This window comes from Salvia hispanica, unplaced genomic scaffold (genome assembly GCF_023119035.1).
Source record: "Salvia hispanica cultivar TCC Black 2014 unplaced genomic scaffold, UniMelb_Shisp_WGS_1.0 HiC_scaffold_240, whole genome shotgun sequence".
Taxonomy (NCBI): domain Eukaryota; kingdom Viridiplantae; phylum Streptophyta; class Magnoliopsida; order Lamiales; family Lamiaceae; genus Salvia; species Salvia hispanica.
The window spans coordinates 39277-60701 of NW_025951960.1; the positions used below are offsets into that span (position 1 = coordinate 39277).

Consider the following 21425-nt stretch of genomic DNA (forward strand, 5'->3'; position numbering starts at 1 on the left):
GGAGTTATCTATACATCACACATGGTATATTGGTATATATCATTGCATCATAATAATGGTAGACATTTTTGACATATATGTCTATGACTTTGCAATGTATTCCTTCTCCAATATGCTAAACACAAGCTTCACACGCTTCTTTAGAATCGAAGTGATATTTTTGTGATTCGTTTCTGGTTTCTGGTGTATTTCAGCCATGCAACGCGAGGTTCACTCGAACACTACACGCTGCATAATTCGCAGGAGATCCTCGATGTAATACCTTAAGTGAAGCTGTAAATAAGCAAAGCAGCACATAATGGTTTAGAAGGGGGAGATAATGATAAATTGATAAACTTATAAAGCATGCGTCCGTACTGAAAAATTGTCACCGAGTGGGAGGCCTTGGAGATTCATGAGTTCGTTGATGAGCCAACCATTTTTAACAGAGAGGCGAAGCTTTTGCTGAGTACTCGCAACTTCCCTTTGTAGAGAGGTATGCATTTTTCAAGCTTATAGTAAAGGTGTCGCTGATCCACGTCTGCCTTATACGATTCCCAAGGGCTGTGAGAGTAGTTAAGGCATCCTGCTCTCTCCATCACCCTCTCCTCAATTTCGCTTCCTCCGAACAATTCCATGCAGAAACTAATCTACAAGTAAACAATGGAGTATTAGATTTTGCACAAGCAAAGTGACTATGGCACAAAAAAAAGTAAATAGGAGTACAAAACAACATTCACCATATGAAAAGAGTGAAAGTTGAATGCCCTTATAAGTTTGAAGTACCATCTTCTAATATTTACATTCATGTACCAGTGAAATTGTACGGATCTAATTATTTTCCTTTTCCATATGTCATTAGTGATGTCTGGTGTGGGCGTGTGGGGGGAGTACATTTACTAACCGGAAGTGGTAGGATGGAAGAATAAACCGTGGACACATTAACATCATCAACTCCCAGAAAAGGAGCGGTCTCCTCAGTCGGGTGGATTTTAGCATCAGAGTCATTGTCTTCTATCAAATCGCAATGAACTTCAAGCTCCTCCTCTGCAGCTTGAATGGTTTCAGAGACAGACTCGCCTTCAGAAGCATGGACATCATTTGCTTCAGATTCTTTCTCTGGTATCATCTCCTCCTTCGGTTTAGGTGGCAAGGTTTTTGCCCTCCAGAGTGCCAACATTGTTCTGTTTAATACACACTAGGACGATGTGAAGAATTGATGTGTGTACATGCTATACGGAGTAACTATCTGACATGCACAAAAGGTTACATAAGAAATTAAATGAGAAGAGGTTGAAATATGCTAATGGAAAGATAGGTATTACAAATCACTTATAACATTCTTTCAAATAACCCACACATAATGAACTCATCCATTTATTGTCATTTAACTCACATTTATTGTAATGACTTTCATCAAATTTAGCTTCTCATTAGGCTTCTGTTTAAATAAATATAATTCTGAATTTTCTTGATGACAGATAAACAATTTTTGAACTCTTTATGACTGACTGGTCTTACTCAAATCTAGAACTATATCAAGAACTGTGCTGCAAAACCTTTAGTTTTGATTATACTATTCAATAAAGGTTAATATCAATTCTCATTTCTGTAGTTAGATAAATAAAAGAAGTCCACTAATCATCTATGTGGATGCAATGGCATGGAGGATGTGAAAATAGAAACCCAATATCCTAGGCCTGAGAGTTATGAAAAAGAATCAATCTGATGCAGTTTAAACTGTTAGATTCAGTATAAGGCAACTTGTCACACTCTCTAAGCAACAAAGCAAACAACTGACTCGGAAAACACATCACAGGAGAAACAAAAATAAAACCAAGAACGGCACTGAGTGTAAAACATAATGGGGAAAGATAGCTGTTTATGCAGTAAGGATAGAAAAGAAACTAATAAGCTCACAGCTTGACAGCTGAAAACCAAAGGATAAACATGCAAAATCATTGCTAGAAGTAATCATGTACATATACTACATTAAAAGTTATATATGTGAATGTTACCTGTGGGCAACATTGAGAGATACAAAAGAATGAAAATGAAACCCCAGCCTGCCTTTTGCATCTAGTGACCGTGCTCCATGCCGTGCATCAGTTCCTCTTCCAGGCTTTAGAATCACGCTGATGACAGGGCTTCCCATTGATGATAGAGTGGAGGATGCGTTGAATATCTTCCACGTCTTCCCAGAGAAATAAGAACTTTGACTTCTGACCAAATATATCTCCATGGAACCCAACCGCTCTTGCTGAAAGAAACAGACGGCCCTGCCGCATGAAGTAATCAATTGGTCAAAGCACTGGCAGACACACACTAATCCACTGAGATAAATGACCCTCAACAAATATCATTAGTTTTACAGGATAATAGTAAAGCGTGTTCGTATTTTCCAATAAATGGTAAAAAAATATTTGAATAAACATTTGAATCACCTACCTGGAGAGGAATTTTACGTCTCAGGTAGCAGGAGAAGTCATTGATGAGAAATTCCTCCGGGGCAACCCAAAAAGCTTCTGGAATGTTGAATTTGTCTGAGGAGACCGTAATCTTATCTACAAGAATTTCATGAACCTGAGTGATCAGCTCAAAGAAATATATGGCGGAGAAAATTGTGAGGTTAAAGTGAAATGAAGCATAAACTAATAAAGAAGGTACCTTCTTGCCAACCTCCTTCTCCACCTTAGCTATATACTCCTGGAAACTATTAGTAGCCTTAGTACTGTTCAAGAAAATTCGTAAGTGTATCTTTGACTGACATGCTTGAGACAACTTTCCTTGTAGAGGTATCCAGACATCAGATAAGTCGGAAACACTAGTTTTCAGGAAATTAATTTCAGCATGCCCAAGAGATGAGGGTTCAACAAAAGGCCCATCGAATCGAACACTTCCATCGTCTCAACCTAGATGGAGGCTCATTCATAGCATCAAACTCAAGGATTTCTGCAAGGAACCATCCATCTCAATGAAGAAGCTGATGACATACACATTGTAATTGTAGCTGCTTATTGCTTTAGTTAAGAACTACGATAATGTATGACAAGCTAGCAGCTAGCTAAAGGGGGAAAGCATATCATATATACCATTCCAAAGAGGTTCTGATTTTCGAAACTTGATAGAGCTGGTTCTTCTATTCCCGTTGCAAGTAAACACCACATAAGGATCAGATGACGGTGAAGTTGAGTTAGGTGCTTCCAAATTGCTTCCTTCAATTAAGGCAACTCGTTAGCAACCACCCATCTCCTTTTCCTTTGATTCCATGATCACTTCCTATAGTGCACACCACAAAAACAAATTAAAAAACAAATGGCCTCTTAGAAATAGTTGTATAAACTGGAAATAAAAATCTGATAAAATGACAGAAAAAGCATATATCTCGTTGAAGCCACTCTTTCTATCCCACATCAACTAGGTAAAAGATCACGTTTTATATATAAGATTGGAGTATCCTCTACCCATATAAGGCTTTTTAAGGGGAAGATGGACACATTTCTCAAATCGTATCATAGTAGGCCAAAGTTCGATGTTGATTTAGACATATAAAGGGGAAGATGGGCACATATATCATATATCTTAATCGGATACCTGTGCATACTAAAGTAATAAGTCACGTTATGCTTGAATTCATTTGAATAAAAATTAAAACAGTCCATCCATCATCAACTTGCCAATTTGAAATATTAGACTACCTTTCTGTGCTCTCGCTTTCATGAAGCGGGACACTAACTTCAGCACCTGTTTTCCTTTTCAGAACCAACAAAATACTTACTATGATCTCACCAACGGAATCAGGCAAGTCTAAACCAACAAACTCAAGACCCTGAACTTTGCTAGGCATAACCATGCATAAGTGTGTGAGCAGATATAACCACGTGAAAATAGCCGAGACTACTGTGAAATTGGCGAAATATTGAACTGCCAATGTCCATTCAGAGTGATGCTCTACCTGAAGAGATGCCATAAGTTGGTCTTTCTCAGAACTTATATCTTTAAGATCAAGGGGCTTTACGCTGCAGGATAGTAACTTCTCATACTGATCAAAATTTTCTTTTATGCCTTGTCTTGCTCCATTTTCAATAATACTTTTCATCATGGTGCTCTGCGAGAAGTTAATTCTCCACGAAACAACCAGTTGGGAAGATTGCTCCCCTGATGGCTGCTCTAGACCAGGAGTTATGCAGTAAAGCAATTCTATCTTAAAAGTTTTGCCATATGGAGCATCCAGGGTGCTCACAACGACCAAAACAACAAAAGTCCCACCTTTAGCTTTCAAATATGTTTGCTCCTCTGTGGCTTTCAAAGCTTTAATCATTTTGGTTGGTGGCTTAATGTATGACACCAGCCGTTTTAGGCTCTCACCATTATTATCGAATTCCCATGCTTTTACTTGTAAATCAGTTGATCCTTGCATGTCCGCGAAAGATTTGAAAAAGCTTGAATCTGGAGAAAAGATTGTGGAGTTCAATTCTCGAGGAGTTATTGCATATAATTGATCAAGAACTACTCCTCCAGGTAAACAACTTGGAACTTCACCACTCTGTTCTCTCGTCTCCAAACTTCTCATTAGTTCTTCGAAATCAACTGATGACGAAGGTTCTACACACTTGCTCTCTAGACTCAACGAATCATTACTTTCAGCCTCTGATACATCACTAGTTTCAATAGAGCTAATGGCTGTTGGCTCTACATTCTTATTGAAATATTTTGCAATTCGACCAGCTAATGTTGGCGCGTTAACCTTTGCTTCTTTCAACGGGACTTCTTCCTCTAATCTCATAGGAGAAGATGCCACTGAGGAAGACATTGACATTGAGGGGGAATCATGCAGAGAATCAGCATATTTTCTTGACAACATTGCAGAATCACTGGTGGGTGGAAAGTCTAATGGCGTATTCTTTTGCAACAAATAAATGGTGAGAAGAATTTCACCTAGTAGAATAACAGAGTAGCGTCAATCTGGTGTAAACTAGCCATATCAAGACTTCAGCAATCCCAGAAATTAACAAAATAGCAATTACTATATGCATATGTATTCAACTTCACAGCAGTAAAGCCTCCAATTCTCTGATTTTGGAATAAATCTACAACAATCACAACTAAGCAAATGAAACTAGCTCAAAGAAACTAAAAAATTCAAGTACAGTATGTGCACAGAACAGCTAATTAGAATGCAAAACATGTACTGGCATTATATGCATAATGCATTCAAGTATAAATAGCATAAACCAACCACAATGTGCACACACACAACCACAACTAATTGACACGTTAATCTCTGCCACAACAAGAAGGAAAACGCCATACCACAATCCTTGTTCCTGGCATTATTGCTCTTGGGATGCAGAGTGTACCAAGAAGTGCCAAGGGATTGATCCTTCGCCTCGAAAACCCAAGCTACGGGCACTCTGATCTGCCCAACAAAATCATTATTGAAACACCTTTCTTCATCCAAAACAGACACAACAAGCTTCCTTTTCAAGTCGTCCACTTTAAATATGAATTCCTCGGACCACGACGGATTCAGGCATTTCTTCACAGCTTTGCTCCTGAACGCCTGCCGCCCCAATTCTAGCTTCACATACGGATTGGTAAAGCCGCTGGCCTCCATCGGAGGCAAATTTTTGGCTTCGCTTACGCGGACCAGAAGGTTCATATTTCAGCATGAAGAATGAATCCGAAATTGTTTGATTTTGTAGACGATCGAGCTTAAAAGGAAACAACCGCGAACAATCAACGAACATTAGGCAAAAACACAATCTAAAATTGAATTTGGGCGGAAACAAAATGACGAATGTATAACCGAAAAAAACGTAAATTAAAGAAAGGAAACGCATAGAATTGGTTAGCCTTCCAAAAACTCGTTGGAGAAAATGGATGAATTTCACGAATAAAATCGAATTTGAAAAGTGCAACCCAGGAGCAAAAATTAAATCAAAAGTGCGTGCAGAAAATGGAGTTAACGATCAAATCTTCGCTTCTCGTGATGAAGAAAGCGGATGGAAATCAAATTCGCAATGCTAAATTTAAGGAAATGATTTAGGGATATGAAGTTGCTGGGCATTGGAATTGATTTTGTTCTCATACGTAATTTAGAGAGTGGAGATGAGGAAATGCATGCGATTCCCTCTTCCTTTTTTTTTTTTTGTATTTTCTAGTAACTAAATTTCTCTGCTATTTACATTTACTGTTTCAGGCTGGTGGAGAGTAACTACCATCGTGATCGAATAATAATTATCATTGATTTCTGTTCTCAAATATTTTTATGGATCATAAATATAATCTCAAAATAGAATATCACAAATGCATGACAAAATTCACTAGATTTCCGTTTTGTATAAATTTTTAATCCACTAGATTTCCGTTGTTATCACCTTGTATAAATTGTTCAAATTTTATTATATATATATTTTTTTCTAATAAAATACTCGTCCGAAATTTTCTGTGTCAAAATAGTAACTATGTCGTAGACTTTTTGTACATTGGTAAATGGATTAGTATGCGCGGTTTGCCACATAGTATCACTCAAGGAGGATCGTAATTGTTTTTAAGTGCAAATATGATTAATAAAATTTTACTTTTAAGTTGTGTGGATAAAAAAATGCAGACTAACAATGTTATGTAGTATTTGTATCGTTTTCATTACCTCATATACTACCTTCGTCGCTTACAAATAAAATTTTTTAAAATAGTATACATTTTAATGCAAAGTTAGTAAAGGGAAGAATTAAAAAAAATTAATTATAATATTATTAGTGAAAAATAAGTCTCATCTATTAAAGTGAAAAAAAAAATTCTAAAATAAAAAAATATCTAATTTTAAAAGAAAACAAAGTGAAACTAATTTCTATTTCTAAGGACGGACTATATACATGTGTTTCTAATTATCAGTAATTTGTATTGAGTTTTTTTTTTTTTTTAAAGTTTATACTTAGCCTAGAGCAATGTACGTAGTTGTCCTTAATTCGTTATTATAATAATATTATCTAAGGAAATTGTTTATAATGTCATATATGAATTTTCATTACTTGATTGTCTCAATATGATAATTTTGTAAAATATTATTCCCTCCATTCGCCAATAGAAGTGATCATATTTTTTTCTATTTTGGTTCATAATTATTATAAATGGTAAAGAAGCATCATATTCGAATAACCCATTTCATTCACATATCATTTAAAACTAGTATATACAAATGCGACGCATATCCCGCTAACTTTGTTCCATCCACTTTTTTAACATACCTTAAAACCCGTGATGAAAAGAAATGAAACTCTTATTCGCGGACGGATGGATTACAACTTACTCCCACAATTTTTTTTAGTTTCACTAAATTTCAGTAGGGCTTGTAAGTGAATGATAATTTTACAAAAAATCCCCAAAATCTAGTATTATTTGAAATGTAATATATTTCCTTAAAAGTTTTTTATAGAATAAAATGTAAGCTGTGTATATTTTAAACTAGATTTTTATTTGTTAAAATCGGTGATTAGTTAGTCATGATAAAAATGCTAATCACGTTATTACTACAATAATCGTTATTCGTTACCAACTTACCATGCCCCTACTGTCCACTTGTGATGATAGCATGTATTCTTCCTCTAAAAATTAAAATGATGTTGGAAATGATGTTGCTTTAGGCCATGAGATTAAAGATATCTAGACTGCTAAATTCCCCATCATTGAAATTACTTCCTCCATGAATAATGATAGCTTGTCTGCAATAAATAAATCAAATTTACTAGTAGTATTACATTTTCTTGAAGCTCTGATCACTAATAACCCCTTTTCTCGTATTTAAATGAAAATTATAGCATGTTAGTCCACGGTTTTCTTGGAAATGACATGTCCAAGCGGAGTGCTACTTATAAAAGGTTACTTGTATTAATTAAATAAATAATAATGCTGGAAAAATTTTAAATTATTGTCTCTTTTTTTATACTTGGCGATTCCCTCGCTCCAAAGACTTCTCTATCCCGACTTGATAGAGTAGTGAGAGATTTAAATTTGGCTTTAATGAAAGGTAGTTTTAAGAAAATTTATATTTTTAGATGAATTAAATGTTTTACTAAATCACTAAATAATGAATTAATTTTGAAGAAAATTTATATTTAAATCCAATGACATTCATATTATGATTGAATGAATAACGTCATCATACCTAAATATCATAGCCTATTTTGAAGAAGATTAACTCTATTCGTTCGATAGTTTTCATAGTTTTGGGTTTAAATAATTAATTACAAATTACAATGTTTGAGTGCTTCAGAGCGATCAAATTAAGGAGAAAGGACATGATGATTTCATTTTCGATATTCACTAACATAATTTAATCTGCGTCTTGATTTAACGATCGTGAAAAGAAAGAAAAAGACACTAGTGGCACTCTAAAACTATTCTTTTGTTAAATTATGATGATTTTTTCTCTTTTTGGATAACTTTAATTGTAATTAATTCCACATTCTATAAGTTTCGTTAGCTTTACGACCATTTTTTTCCCTTTTATTTCAACAATTGATTCATGCATCCCAATTGAAAATGAAAAAGTAAAATATTAGGAAAAATTGGTATTGATTTGTGGTCAAATATGAAGAAATGGTACGAAAGTAGCATTATAGAATTGAAGCAAGAGACAGAGTAAATCTTATTGTCGGTCATGCATGTAATATCTTGTCTAAGTAGAATTGCTTTTCCCACATTATTAATCATATTGACTAAGCCCACATTCACATTTGATACACATTTTCCTTATAGCTTCACTTGCTTCCACAATGGCTTTCTCTCTCTATTATGATCAATCTCTAAACTCTTGAATCTGCTAATTTTGAGGTATGTTTGCAATTTTGATGCTTAAAGTCCCTAATTTGAAGTTTGGTCACTTGTAAACTGATAGGTAAAGCAAAGCAAGAATAAAGTAAAACAAAAGCAAACCTATTGCTACTAATTTGGGTAGCTACCATATTTATGTAACATAAGTTGATAGTGCTTTTCGAGAAATTATGTATGTTTGTGGTGTTTGGATCAAAATGTTAATGCATTAGTCATATATGGTTTCCTGCTTTTATTTTTGCCTCTCCTCATTTTCATGAAAAAGCAAGTTCCAGTTTTGTTTTGTTCAACAATACTTGATTTCTACCTACCACCATTTTTTCTCAACTTTTTTCAGGATTCCCATTTCCAAATAAGCTCAATGATTTGCAAAAGCCACTTTATCAAGTATTTTAGATCAAGAATTTGAGTTGATGTTTGAAGTGTGTGTGATAAATTATAGTAGTAATCTTGAATTTGCATTTTTCAATCTCGGTCCCTTTGAAGAAACATTTCACTAGCAACTGATTTTTGCTCTCAAAATCTTGTTGCAGAAATGAAGTTTATGAAACTTGGATTAAATCCAGACACCTTTTACACAGATGAGACAACGAGGTAGGCCCAAATTTGATTATATGTAAATGCTGTTTAATATATATAAGCTGTTACAGATAATAAATTTTGAAATTTTGATCAGGACTTTGCTATCAGATGTGCCAACTGACCTCACCATCAGGATAGATGGCATGACCTATCTTCTCCACAAGGTAAATTTTTTAGTTTAAATCCAATAATATAGAATGATCAAATTGGTAATGCTTGCTTTTGTGCCTAGCTCAGTCTTGTCTTGTTCCAAAATGTGGCCTATTGCAAAGGCTTTTCTCTGAGAGAGACGAAAACGGTGGGAGCATCTCCGTGGACCTACACGACATCCCGGGAGGTGAGGAGGCGTTCGAGCTATGTGCTAAGTTCTGTTATGGGATCACAATCAGCCTCAGTGCACACAACTTTGTGCCAGCCCTCTGTGCTGCTAGTTTCCTGCGTATGACCGAGAAATTCGAACACGGGAACTTCATTGCAAAGCTGGAGGCCTTCTTCTCGTCGTGCATCCTCCAAGCGTGGAAGGACACTCTCATCGCACTACAGAACGCTGAGAGATTGCACGAGTGGTGTGTGAATCTTGGCATTGTGAGACGTTGCGTTGAGTCCATCGTTGACAAGATTCTAACGCCTCCAACGAAGGTTAGGTGGTCTTACACGTATACAAGGCCGGGATACATCAGGAAACGGCGCAAATCAGTACCAAAGGACTGGTGGACAGAGGACTTATCCTGCCTAGGCATAAACATGTTTAGCAGCATAGTCACAACCGTCTCTTCAACCAGCATGCTGCAGCCGCAGCTCATTGGCGAGGCATTGCACGTCTACGCGCACTGCTGGCTGCTCAACTCCTCCCGTGAATCTCCCAACAGAAAACGGAAAATCCTTGAGACGATTGTGAAGCTCATTCCAGCGGAGAAAGGGTCTGTCTCGGTCAAATTCCTGCTGAGGCTCCTCAGCACCGCGAACACGCTTGGAGCGTCTCCAGTGTCGAAAGCAGAGCTCCTGAGGCTGTCCGGGCTGCAGCTACACGAGGCCACGCTTCCGGACTTGCTGCTTCCTAATGCAGGAACCTCACACGAGGTTGATCTGGTTAAGACGGTTGCATGGAGCTTCTTGAGGCAGTGGAAACGTCGCAGCTCAGCAGGCGAAAGGGAGTCGCTGCGAGAGATGCATAAGGTGGGGAAGCTCATTGATTCTTACCTGCAAGTAGTTGCAAAGGATGCAAGAATGCCAGCTCATAAAATGGTGGCTCTGATTGAAACTCTTCCAGCAACAGCAAGGCCTCAACATGACCATCTTTACAAAGCAATCAACATCTATCTCAAGGTATATTTATACATTTTTGAAAAAGCTTTTAATTCTATAAAATATATGGTTTGGGATATGATCAATTGATAACTATCTTATAAATTGATAATAATTGATAACTATGGCAACAACCTGCATTATTGAAGACATATGTATCAACAAAATGTAGTTGACATACGTATGCATTGTGTTGACATGTAATATAGATGTCAGGACAAGACATACGTATGTCAACTACATTTTGTTGGCATACAAATGTCTTCGTATTATATTTTGGTTAAATTTAAGATAGTCATTAATCTAACATGACCCTATGTGGTTTTATATTTCTTATACAACAAACAGGCACATCCTGATGTGAGCAAAGCAAATAAGAAACACCTCTGCAGCTTCTTAGACTGCCAAAAACTGTCACCAGAAGTGCGATCTCATGCTAGCAAGAACGAGCGGCTGCCACTAAGAACGGTCGTGCAAGTCCTCTTCTTCGAGCAGGAGAAAAGCAACACCACGGCTTCGAAGGTAAGTAGCACTGCAGCGGAGGAGCAAGGCAATGGTACCAGGCCTAAAGCGCCCGGAACAAACGGAGCGCAGCTCAGCAAAGAGTTGAGTTTTAAGGTGAAGGTGGAGACGGAGAAGGAGAAGAAGAGGGAGGTTGCGGGAGACGCTGCACCGCAGCTAAATCCTCATAGCAAAGCTCAAATGAGAAGTTTATCGAAGATGACATACATTAAACGTTGAAGAAAGATAGATCACAAGATTTTCTGTTAATTGAGTTGTTGTAGTGAGATTGTGAACATATCCTCTGCTAATGAAGAGGCAAGACAAAAAATATATACTCCAAGTATAAAGTTGTTGCATCATACTATGTAGAAAGAAATTTAGTTACTATTCTTGATGAATTTGAATAAATATGCTGCGGTAGTGCGGTAGACTAGAACTCGAAATCTTAGATTGACATTAACACAATACCACTCTATGCCAACACACACGTCTATGTTGCCCTCTTCTCTTTTTTTTTTCTGCTTGTGTTGGCTGTTGTTGTCCCATGTAATTTTTTTGCCAATTATCAAAGGTATCCATCGGCGGGCTCAGTGACTATTCCTCGTGCTGATTTGTAGGCACTTCGATAGATGAGACAGCTGACCCAATAGTTTAAAGTTGTTCCATACCCAAATACAGGTCCCTAACCATTTGATTAAGGATAGACGAGTAGTCTCACGTTAATTTTGGTTATACTCCATGTTTCATTCAGAAGTCAAATTTAGATGTTATTAGAATTAGTATCTCTTTCAATCAGAGGTTAGTCAAGCCTGTTTAGCATGGGCTTAATAGATTTGGATTTTATTTAAAGTAAGCAAAACTCATTTTAAGATTTTTGTACTACTATGCATTGGATGGTTTTGGGACCTTAACAATGTGAATAATCCTACTATGTTGGATATTTTTGTACTACTATGTTGGGTGGTTTTGTGTTAGTGTTAAATTTGACTGATTTTTTTTCATAATGCATTTAATTTTTTTTTTCTTTTTCATTCTTGAAAACAAATTATCTTAAATAATCCTAAAACAATTTCTCAAGAAGAATGACACACCTTGTAAAATTGAAATAATATATTTAAAATATACTATAAATCTAAGAACCTCCAATTCAATTAGTGGAAGCTATCCAAGTAATAATACTTAAAAATATAATCAATTTTCTTATATACTATACCATCTGTTCTAACTAAATTGTGTTGTATTCTACTCTGTAATAACTCAACTAAGTTGAGTTATTTTATTTTTTAACAAAAAATATAAACATCCAATTAATTTTACTTTATTCCATTATTTCCTATTTTTCAATATAATTTCTTAATCTCCGTATCCAAAAGTTTTGACTCAACTTAGTTAAGACGGGTGAGTACTAATTTTTTATTTTTTATTTATATACTAACGATATTGTTTACTCAAAAACATAGATTATACTCCCTCCGTCCCATAGAAATAGGCAATATTTCTTTTTTCGTCCGTCTCATATAAATAGCCACTACACATTTTCAACTATTTTTTTTCATTCTCTCTTACTTTATCAATTATGCATTAAAATCCAGGTATATATCAAAAGGTTTATTTGTATGTGACGGAGGGAGTAATTAGAAGCACAATCAAGATAAATAAAAAGTTTGACAAAGTCCACGTCACTATATTATTTATCAGTGTTAGAGCATTCACAATGGTAATAGCATATCTCCATTTCCCATCGACCAAGTTAGCATTTTTATCATCATCTCCCTGAAATGGTACAATCTATCTCGATTTTTATTTTTGCAATTCTTTGTTAATATGTTATCAAAAAAATTAATTAAAATATTAAAATAATATACTCCTTCTGTCCCATTAATTGTCTATTCTAATTTTTGCACAAGTTTCAAGAAATATAATGAAAAATGAGTTTAAAAAGTTAGTGGAACATGAGTTCCACGTTTATTTGTTGGTACTCCCTCCGTTTCACCATAGTTGAGGTGAAATTTTTTGGCACGAAATTTTGTAAATGAATATTGGGTGTGTTAAATGTGAAAGGTGAATGCTGAATTAGCTCAAGTCAATGTGGAACAACAACTCAAAACGCTTTGAGCCCGAGAAGCTACGGCAGCCGTGCGATGAAGACTTCTATGATAGATTGTTTCTCAGTCGTACGATTAGATTTTAGTAGCTGAGTATAGATACTTGTTTTTGAGCTACAGTTAGTAGTTGTAACATTTTTGCACATTCTCCTTTTGCGATTGAAATATACACCAGATTTCTCTCCCAAATTCTTCTTCTTCCACATTCAGTTTATACTTCAGAGTGTGTGTGTGTGCAATCGGTTCCTCTAGCCGTAATTCTTCCAACAAGTGGCGTCGTCCGTGTGGGAATTGTTAGGTTTGGTATACTGAAAAGCATGTTTCGAGCAGTTTCGCTCAAATAGAATCTTGCTTGTATACGTAAAACTCTATAATCCACTTTTAACCCGATTCAGTATTATTCGAGCAGTTTCGCACGAATAGAATCAATATATTATTACATTGTGTTTGCTTGTGCATTTAGAAGATGTTTTATAAACATTTGAATGTATAAGAAGCAAACAAAGTCTAAGTCTTTTGCTTAGTAGACTGGTTGTGGGCGTCGTCCACTTTAAGGTAACACAGTCGGTTCTATGCAATACTTTGCAAAAGAAAAAGAAGAATTTCACAACCCAGATAGGCTTAGACTACCTATCGTGAAAGGTTGCAATTTCAGTCCGATTATTTCTAAGCCTTACTGAAATAAGATGACGTTGGTGTGGTATAGCACTTGAATGGATCTAACAGCAAGACGTGTCTTTATGCTATCTACCGAAAGACTAGGTCTTGATAAAATACTATTTCCTAATCTACATACGTTAGCATTGAGCATACGGTATTGATTATGCACTACTTTGACTTATCAAATGGTGCGGGTTTTTCGCAACCCAATAATCCTGATATATTGGGTAGTGGTGATTAATATCTAGCGGTGCTAGGATTGCTATTATGTTGAATCGTGCGCGAGGTGAGTCTCGTTTGATAATGTCCTCAAGAGGAGCTTGAACAAGGTTTTATTATTCGGAAAACTGGCCAGTTGGAGTTTTATTACTCTATGAATAATAAATAAGTGTTTCTTGCTAAGTCCACTCTTGGAATTAATAAGATGTTAATTAATTAAGTCCATAGCAGACTTCAATTAATTAATGGACATTTATATCTTAAGCGCGGGAAATAAATAATATATATAATGGAAACCCGGATTACTTGTAATTTCGAATTTGGATGGGGAGTGCAATATTACTTCTGTAGTGGCTGCTCGTAATATTCCAATATAAGCTTGTATTAAATTGTGGGTTCAATTTAATTAGTAAAAAGCTAATTGGGCGAGCCCATATCCAAAACCTTCCATAGATCCCTGTCTGGGCCCATAAAGAACTTAATATAAATAGGAGAATAAAGGAGACAGAAGAATCACAATTTCATTATTTGTAATTTTCGAAAATTTCAGCTTCCCCAGCTGTAGGAATTTTCGAATTCCACTCCTTTCCCCAAAAGGATTTCTTCTGTCTTCTTTATTCGAGTCCTAATATTTTGATAAGATCAGCCCACCCGATATCGAGATACGGTTCGGGAACCAGTCGAGGAAGATCCGTGGTCTAGTATTGAAGATCATCACGTGGAGAAGGCGCGAGCAATCGACGATTCTTTGGAGAATCAAATCGGTAACTCTAAACCGTAGAATTCATGTTTTAGGATTTACTTTCTATAAGCATGAATTATTTGCGTTCTATCATGCAATTATCTGTTTAACATGTGAATTGATTAATCGCATAATCGGTCAAATAGATCCGTATCTGATTTATTTGTTTTGTACAAGTCTTCCGCTGTGCAAGGGGCACCAAACCCCAGCAGGAATCGCCGATCACCGATCAATTGAAGAGAAACTAGGGTGAAAATTTAGGGATCGATGGCCTCGCGATTTGAGGCGGAGAAATTTACAGGGAAGAACGATTTTGGTCTATGGCGTTTTAAGATGTGTGCTATGTTGATTCAGCAGGGTCTTGGAGAGGCGTTGCAGACCAAAGGGAAGGAATAAGCGGAGCAGGTAGTTCTTGATGCCAAAGCCACTGCGAAGAAGGATGAAGTCCTCGCGAAAGCTCATAGCACGGTTGTTTTGTGTCTGGGCGACAAAGTGCTGCGGGAGGTCTCTAAAGAGACTACGGCAGCTAGTATATTGGAGAAATTGGATGGACTCTACATGACGAAGTCTTTGGCCAATCGTCTCTTGATGAAGCAGAGGGTTTACGACTACAAGTTCTTGGAAGAAAAAGGGATAATCGAACAGCTCAAGGACTTCAACAAAGCGATAGATGATCTCGAAAATATAGATGTCACCCTAAGCGACAAAGACAGAGCGATTCTCCTCTTGAATGCTTTGCCAAAGTTGTATGATCAATTACGGGATGCGATAATGTATGGTAGAGAAGGAACTATCGCATTGGCTGAGGTGGAGTCTGCCCTAAGAGTGAAGGAGATGCAAAAAGGGGTGAATAAGACGCAAGATTCCAGTGTTGAGAGTCTGAACGTCAAGAAATTCAGAGGTAAAAAGGGATCCAAGAAAGATCGTGATGTTTTCAAGCCGAGCTCCATTGATCAAAAGGAGACTCGATCGTGCCACTGGTGTAAGAAGCCGGGGCACTTGAAGCGTGATTGTTTTGCCTAGAAGAGGAAGCGGGCAAGTGAGCAAACGCAGGGCAAGAACACAATTGATTGTGTTCAAGAAAATGAATCTCCAGAGAATTTGAATGTGATATAGGAGGGTGATAGGAGTTCTTGGATATTAGACTCTGGTTGTAGCCTGCATATGTGCCCAAATGCTCACTGGTTTGAAGAGATAAGGGAAGCATCGGGTTCTGTGGTCCTTGGTAACAATCAAATCTGTAGGATTGAGGGGGTTGGCAGTATATGGCTTAAGATGTATGATAACTCAGTTAAAATCATCAGTGTAGTCAGGTATATTCCTGACATAAAAAGGAATTTGATATCCCTTGGCCTACTTGAAAGAAATGGTTGCACTTTTGAGTCTGGTGGTGGTGAAATCTTGATCAAGAAGGATGGAAATGTATTGATGAAGGGTGAAAGAAAGAGAACTCTGCATTACTTTAATGCCACGGTGATAAAGGTTGGACATGATGAAGTTCATATTGTCAAGACAGAGTCATTAAAGACTTGGCATATGAGACTAGGGCATCTAGCAATTGGGAGCATCAAGGAGTTAGCAAAGAAAGAGGTGATCCCTGTAGCTGACATCTCCAACCAAGCTCAGTGTGAAGAGTGCATTTTTGTGAAATCAAAGAAACTGCCCTACCCTAAAGGTAAACACACCTCTGCCTCTCCACTTGATTATGCCCACAGCTATCTGTGGGGGCCTTCACCAGTTAATTCAGTTGGAGGTGGTAGGTATTACATGACTATAATCGATGACTACTCTAGGAAAACTTGGTTGTATGTTTTAAAGGAGAAGTCTGAGGCCTTTGTGTAAAATGGTGGAGTTAGAGAAGGGATGCACACTGAAATGTCTAAGGACTGACAATGGGCTTGAATTTCTGTCTATAGAATTTGAAAGTTTTTGCCATGATAGAGGTATTAAGAGGCATAGGACTGTTCCTTTAAACCCACAACAAAATGGGGTTGCAGAGAGACCAAATAGAACTATCCTGGAGAGAGTTAGAGCTATGTTGTTTGCTTCTGGAATGGAGAAACGTTTTTGGGCAGAGGCTGTGGCAACAACAGTCAAATTGATGAATATGTGCCCTTCATCTAACGTAGATGGTGACACACCAAACTTGAGATGGTATGGTCAGTATGGAGATTATTCTCAGCTTAGAATTTTTGGATGCAAAGCCTTTGAACATGTGAAGCAAAGTAAGCTTGATGCTAGGGCCCTAAGGTGTGTACTGCTGGGCTATCAGAGTGGGGTGAAGGGGTACAGGCTCTGGTATTTGGAGCCCAATAATCACAAGATCATTCTCAGTAGGGATGTATTGTTTGATAAGACAGTTATGCCTCTTAAACTGAAACCTGAAACTCAGAAGCATGATATGCAGAAGTTTATGGTGTCAGAAGAAAAGTCTGATTCTGAGATTGTGGTGGAGGAAGAGATGGTACATGAACCAGGCAATGAAGTGAGTTCTGAAATAGAAGAACCGGTTGAGGAACATGAGGATCTCAGTGACTATCAGCTAGCCTGGGATAGAGTCAGGAGAAGAAATATCAGGCCACCAACAAGGTATGAAGATTCTGAAATGATATATTTTGCACTTTGTGTGGCTGAGGAAATTGAATTCTCTGAGCCTAACTCCTACAAAGCAGCAATGGAAAGTAAGGAAAGAGATAGGTTGTTGAGGCCATAATTGATGAGATAGATTCATTAATCAAGAATGGGATCTGGATTCTTGTTGATAAAGTTGAAGGCAGAAAGATAGTAAGTTGCAAGTGGATCTTCAAGAAGAAGATCGAATCTGCTGACAATGAATTGATCAGGTTCAAAGCTAGGCTGGTAGCCAGAAGGTTCACACAAGAACAAGGTGTTGACTATAATGAGTTTTTTCACCAGTAGTCAAGCATGCTTCCATAAGAGTACTGCTGGCGGTGGTAGCTAGGATGGACTGGGAATTAGAGCAATTGGATGTGAAAACAGCCTTTTTGCATGGAGACTTAGAAGAAACGATTTATATGCATCAGCCCGAGGGTTTTGTCAGACCAGGGGATGAGGATAAGGTGTGCTTATTGAAGAAGAGCATATATGGGTTAAAACAAGCTAGTAGGCAATGGCACAAGAAATTTGATGATCATGTGCTTAAGTCTGGTTTCTGTAGATCTAAGTACGATGAGTGCGTGTATATCAAAAAGATGAAGGGTATTCCAATAGCCTACTCACTATTGTATGTGGACGATATATTGCTAGCATGGGCTTGTAAGGAAGAAATTCAAAAGGTGAAAGATGATCTAGGTTCTGCTTTTGACATGAAAGACTTGGGCAGTACAAAGAGGATCTTGGGCATGGATATATTCAGAGATAGAAAGCATAAATCAATCTGGTTGAGTCAATCTGACTATATTGCTAGGATGATCAGAAGATTCAGAATGGAGGATACCAAAGAGACAGCAACTCCATTGGCTATGCATTTCAAGCTATCATCTGATCAAAGGCCCAAGAATGAGATTGAAAGAAGGGAGATGCAGGCTATACCTTATGCTAACATAGTGGGTAACATAATGTATGTCATGATCAGCACAAGGCCTGATGTAGCACAGGCAATTAGTGTCACAAGTCGTTTCATGGCAAACTTTGGAAAACAATATTGGCTAGCTCTTAAATGGGTGATGAGATATCTGAAGGGATCTGGCAATTTTGGCATTCTGTTTGCTGGAGACCGGGATTATGAGGGTGATGCCATAGTAGGATATTGCGACAATGATTATGCAGGGAACATAGATAACCGAAAGTCACAAACATGCTATATATGTACAATGTTTGGGGCTGCGGTGAGCTGGAAATCTGGTTTGCAAAACGTTGTGGCTTTATCTACAACAGAGGCCGAGTACATAGCCTTAACATCTGCAATAAAAGAGAGCTTTTGCCTGAAGGGATTGGCTGCAGATTTTGGGGTGGAGCAAAGGGCCGTGGGTATTGGTTGTGATAATAATGGAGCTATTAGCTTGGCCAAGAATCAAGTGTTTCACGAGAGGAGCAAACACATCGATGTGAGACTGCATTTCGTGAGGGAGGAGATTGAGAATGGCCGAGTTAAAGTGTTCAAGATTCACACCTCAGAAAATCCAACGGACATGCTCACAAAGCCATTGTCGAAAGAAAAATTTGATTTGTGTATGCAACTTGTGGGATTGTGCAGCAGAAGTGTCTGAGCTCAATTGAGCATTCATGGTGGAGATTTGTGAAAGGTGAATGTTGAATTATCTCAAGTCAATGTGGAAAAACAGCTCAAAACGCTTTGAGCCCGAGAAGCTACGACAGCCGTGCGATGAAGATTTCTATGATTAGATTGTTTCTTAGTTGTACGATAAGATTTTAGTAGCTGAGTATAAATACTTGTGTTTGAGCTACAGTTAGTAGTTGTAACATTTTTGCACAGTCTCCTTTTGCGATTGAAATATACACCAGATTTATCTCCCAAATTCTTCTTTTTCCACATTCAGTTTATACTTCAGAGTGTGTGTGTGCAATCGGTTCCTCCAGCTGTAATTCTTCCAACATTAAATAAATAGATAAAAAAGTAAGAGAGAAGAAAATGTAGAGAGAATAATGTATAAAGTGAATAAAGTAGAAAAAATAAATTAAGAGAGAGTAAAGTAAGAAAGAGAAAAAAGTTACTCCATATAAGGAAATGACTCAACTATGAAGAAACTTTCCGAAATGGTAAAATGACTCAACTATAGTGAAACAAATGGAGTATTATAATAAAATATTAGTGTAATAAGTTAGTGGAGTGTGTGGCCTATTTATTATTTATAATAAAAGTGAAAATAGACGATTAAAATGAGATGAATGCAAATTGCAAAAATAGATAATTAATAGGGGACGGAAGGAATAATTAGCAAATATTGGAAAAAAAAATAGTACATGACAAACTTAAAATAAAATTGAAATAAGCATCAACATAGACCGGAAGACATTTCCATTCTAGGGAGAGAGAAAATGAGGGAAAAGACTGAGATAGATGTGACCTGTGGAAATAGAGGTATTTATTGTAGAAATAGGAATAAAACAAAATAAAGTTGAAAATATTTTTCGCCGCCGATCGACCGTCTGATCTCACCACCCATCTCGCAAGGCCGTGGACGACCACTAGATTGTGGGGCGATTATTTTTTATGTTGATTATTTTATTTTTGAATACTTTGATATAAATATATGAAAAAACGACGTGGCGAACTCATCTAGAATCTACTCGACAGGTGTAATGCCACTTGCTTACTCGGCTGGTTAACCTATTGTAATATTTTATTACTATTATTTTCATCCCTATCACCTCACGCCACCCCTTCTAATTTCAACCCTAACTCTCCCTACAAATTCCCTCATTTCTCTTTTTCCAAACCCTCTCTATTCAATTTACGTTTGCGCTCTCGTTCCTAGTTCATCCGCCTGCATCTCAATCTGTATGTTTCTCTCTCGTGTCTTGTTTTCATGTAACCGCATATGATTTATATATTCATGATTTCTGATCCTGTTGAATTTTAGGTTTTGTTCTTGATCCTCCTGCGGAAAAAAGTAGATCTCGACGGTCTTGTTGAATCCTCGTTGTATCAATCGATATTACTTGTGAGTAATCAAACTTTCATCTGTGATTATGTTTTCGTGCTTTGGTTTTAATATAGTAGTTGTTTTATCTTTAATATTCTGGCAAATTTTCCATCCTATATGGTTATTTGGTACATTTGAATAATATTATTATGTTGAAATCATGTTTTCGTTTGCAATGGATCGGTTTTGTCGATGAGAGATTGGGTTTGTGAATGTTTTGAGGCAATTAGTTGCATCTTTCTGAAAAAATGGTGCTATTCTTTGTTGAGGGGTAAAATGCAAGCAACCCTTTCAATCGTGGGTATAAAATTGCTTACATATATTCTGCAACCTATGCATATCTGTATTCATCTTGGAAATTGTGAGCAGTGTTGGAAAATTTAGTTACTGTTTGTTTCGCTTTTTCTGTATACATCTGCAACATTTGTAACCGTACTGCAAATGAAATCCATAATCTGGAAAAGAATTTGATAATAAGACTTGTTATTATTACTTGTTTCTTCTCCACTTTCTGGTGGTTATGGTTGGTCTTATGTAAAAACTGTATGATAACTATTTTTGTTGGCTATATTTCTCGTTATCTCTAGAATTTTATGGAGAGGAAGAAGTTGTTTACATGCTTTTTCTTTTGCTGTTTTAAACCTTCCATGTATTAATTTTTTTTTTCTGAATTTTGTTTGATTGCTACAGGATAATTGAATGAAATATGGAGTCCAAAGGAGGTAAAAAGAAGTCTAGTAGTAGTAGTAAATCCTCATGCTTCGAAGCTCCCCTCATTTACAGCATTGAAGACGTTCGACCGCGTGGAGGAATTAAGAGATTCAGATCTGCTGCCTACTCCAACGTGAGTGTTACTTCTTTTCCCCC

The 21425-nt window shown here is 37.0% G+C and overlaps 1 protein-coding gene and 1 pseudogene across 1 annotated transcript; one reads left to right on the forward strand and one right to left on the reverse strand.

The window, feature by feature from the left end:
* Window positions 1-1993: 1993 nt before the first annotated feature.
* Window positions 1994-6159, reverse strand: LOC125198764 (annotated as a pseudogene).
* A 2564-nt stretch (window positions 6160-8723) lies between these two features.
* LOC125198765 (BTB/POZ domain-containing protein At5g47800-like) lies at window positions 8724-11592 on the forward strand. Its single transcript, XM_048097045.1, has 5 exons — window positions 8724-8814; window positions 9348-9408; window positions 9491-9560; window positions 9634-10722; window positions 11050-11592. Exons 2-5 carry the CDS (start codon window positions 9350-9352, stop codon window positions 11440-11442), a joined length of 1611 nt encoding a protein of 536 aa, XP_047953002.1. The 5' UTR covers window positions 8724-8814; window positions 9348-9349; the 3' UTR covers window positions 11443-11592.
* The last annotated feature ends 9833 nt before the right edge of the window (window positions 11593-21425 follow it).

What these genes read in the sequence shown, in the direction of transcription:
- LOC125198765 (XM_048097045.1), top strand. Translation starts at nt 9,350, where the DNA reads ATGAAGTTTATGAAACTTGGATTAAATCCAGACACCTTTTACACAGAT. An exon ending in TACACAGATGAGACAACGAG is followed by an intron (nt 9,409 to 9,490) that starts GTAGGCCCAAAT and finishes AATTTTGATCAG; the next exon opens with GACTTTGCTATCAGATGTGC. An exon ending in CAATCAACATCTATCTCAAG is followed by an intron (nt 10,723 to 11,049) that starts GTATATTTATAC and finishes TACAACAAACAG; the next exon opens with GCACATCCTGATGTGAGCAA.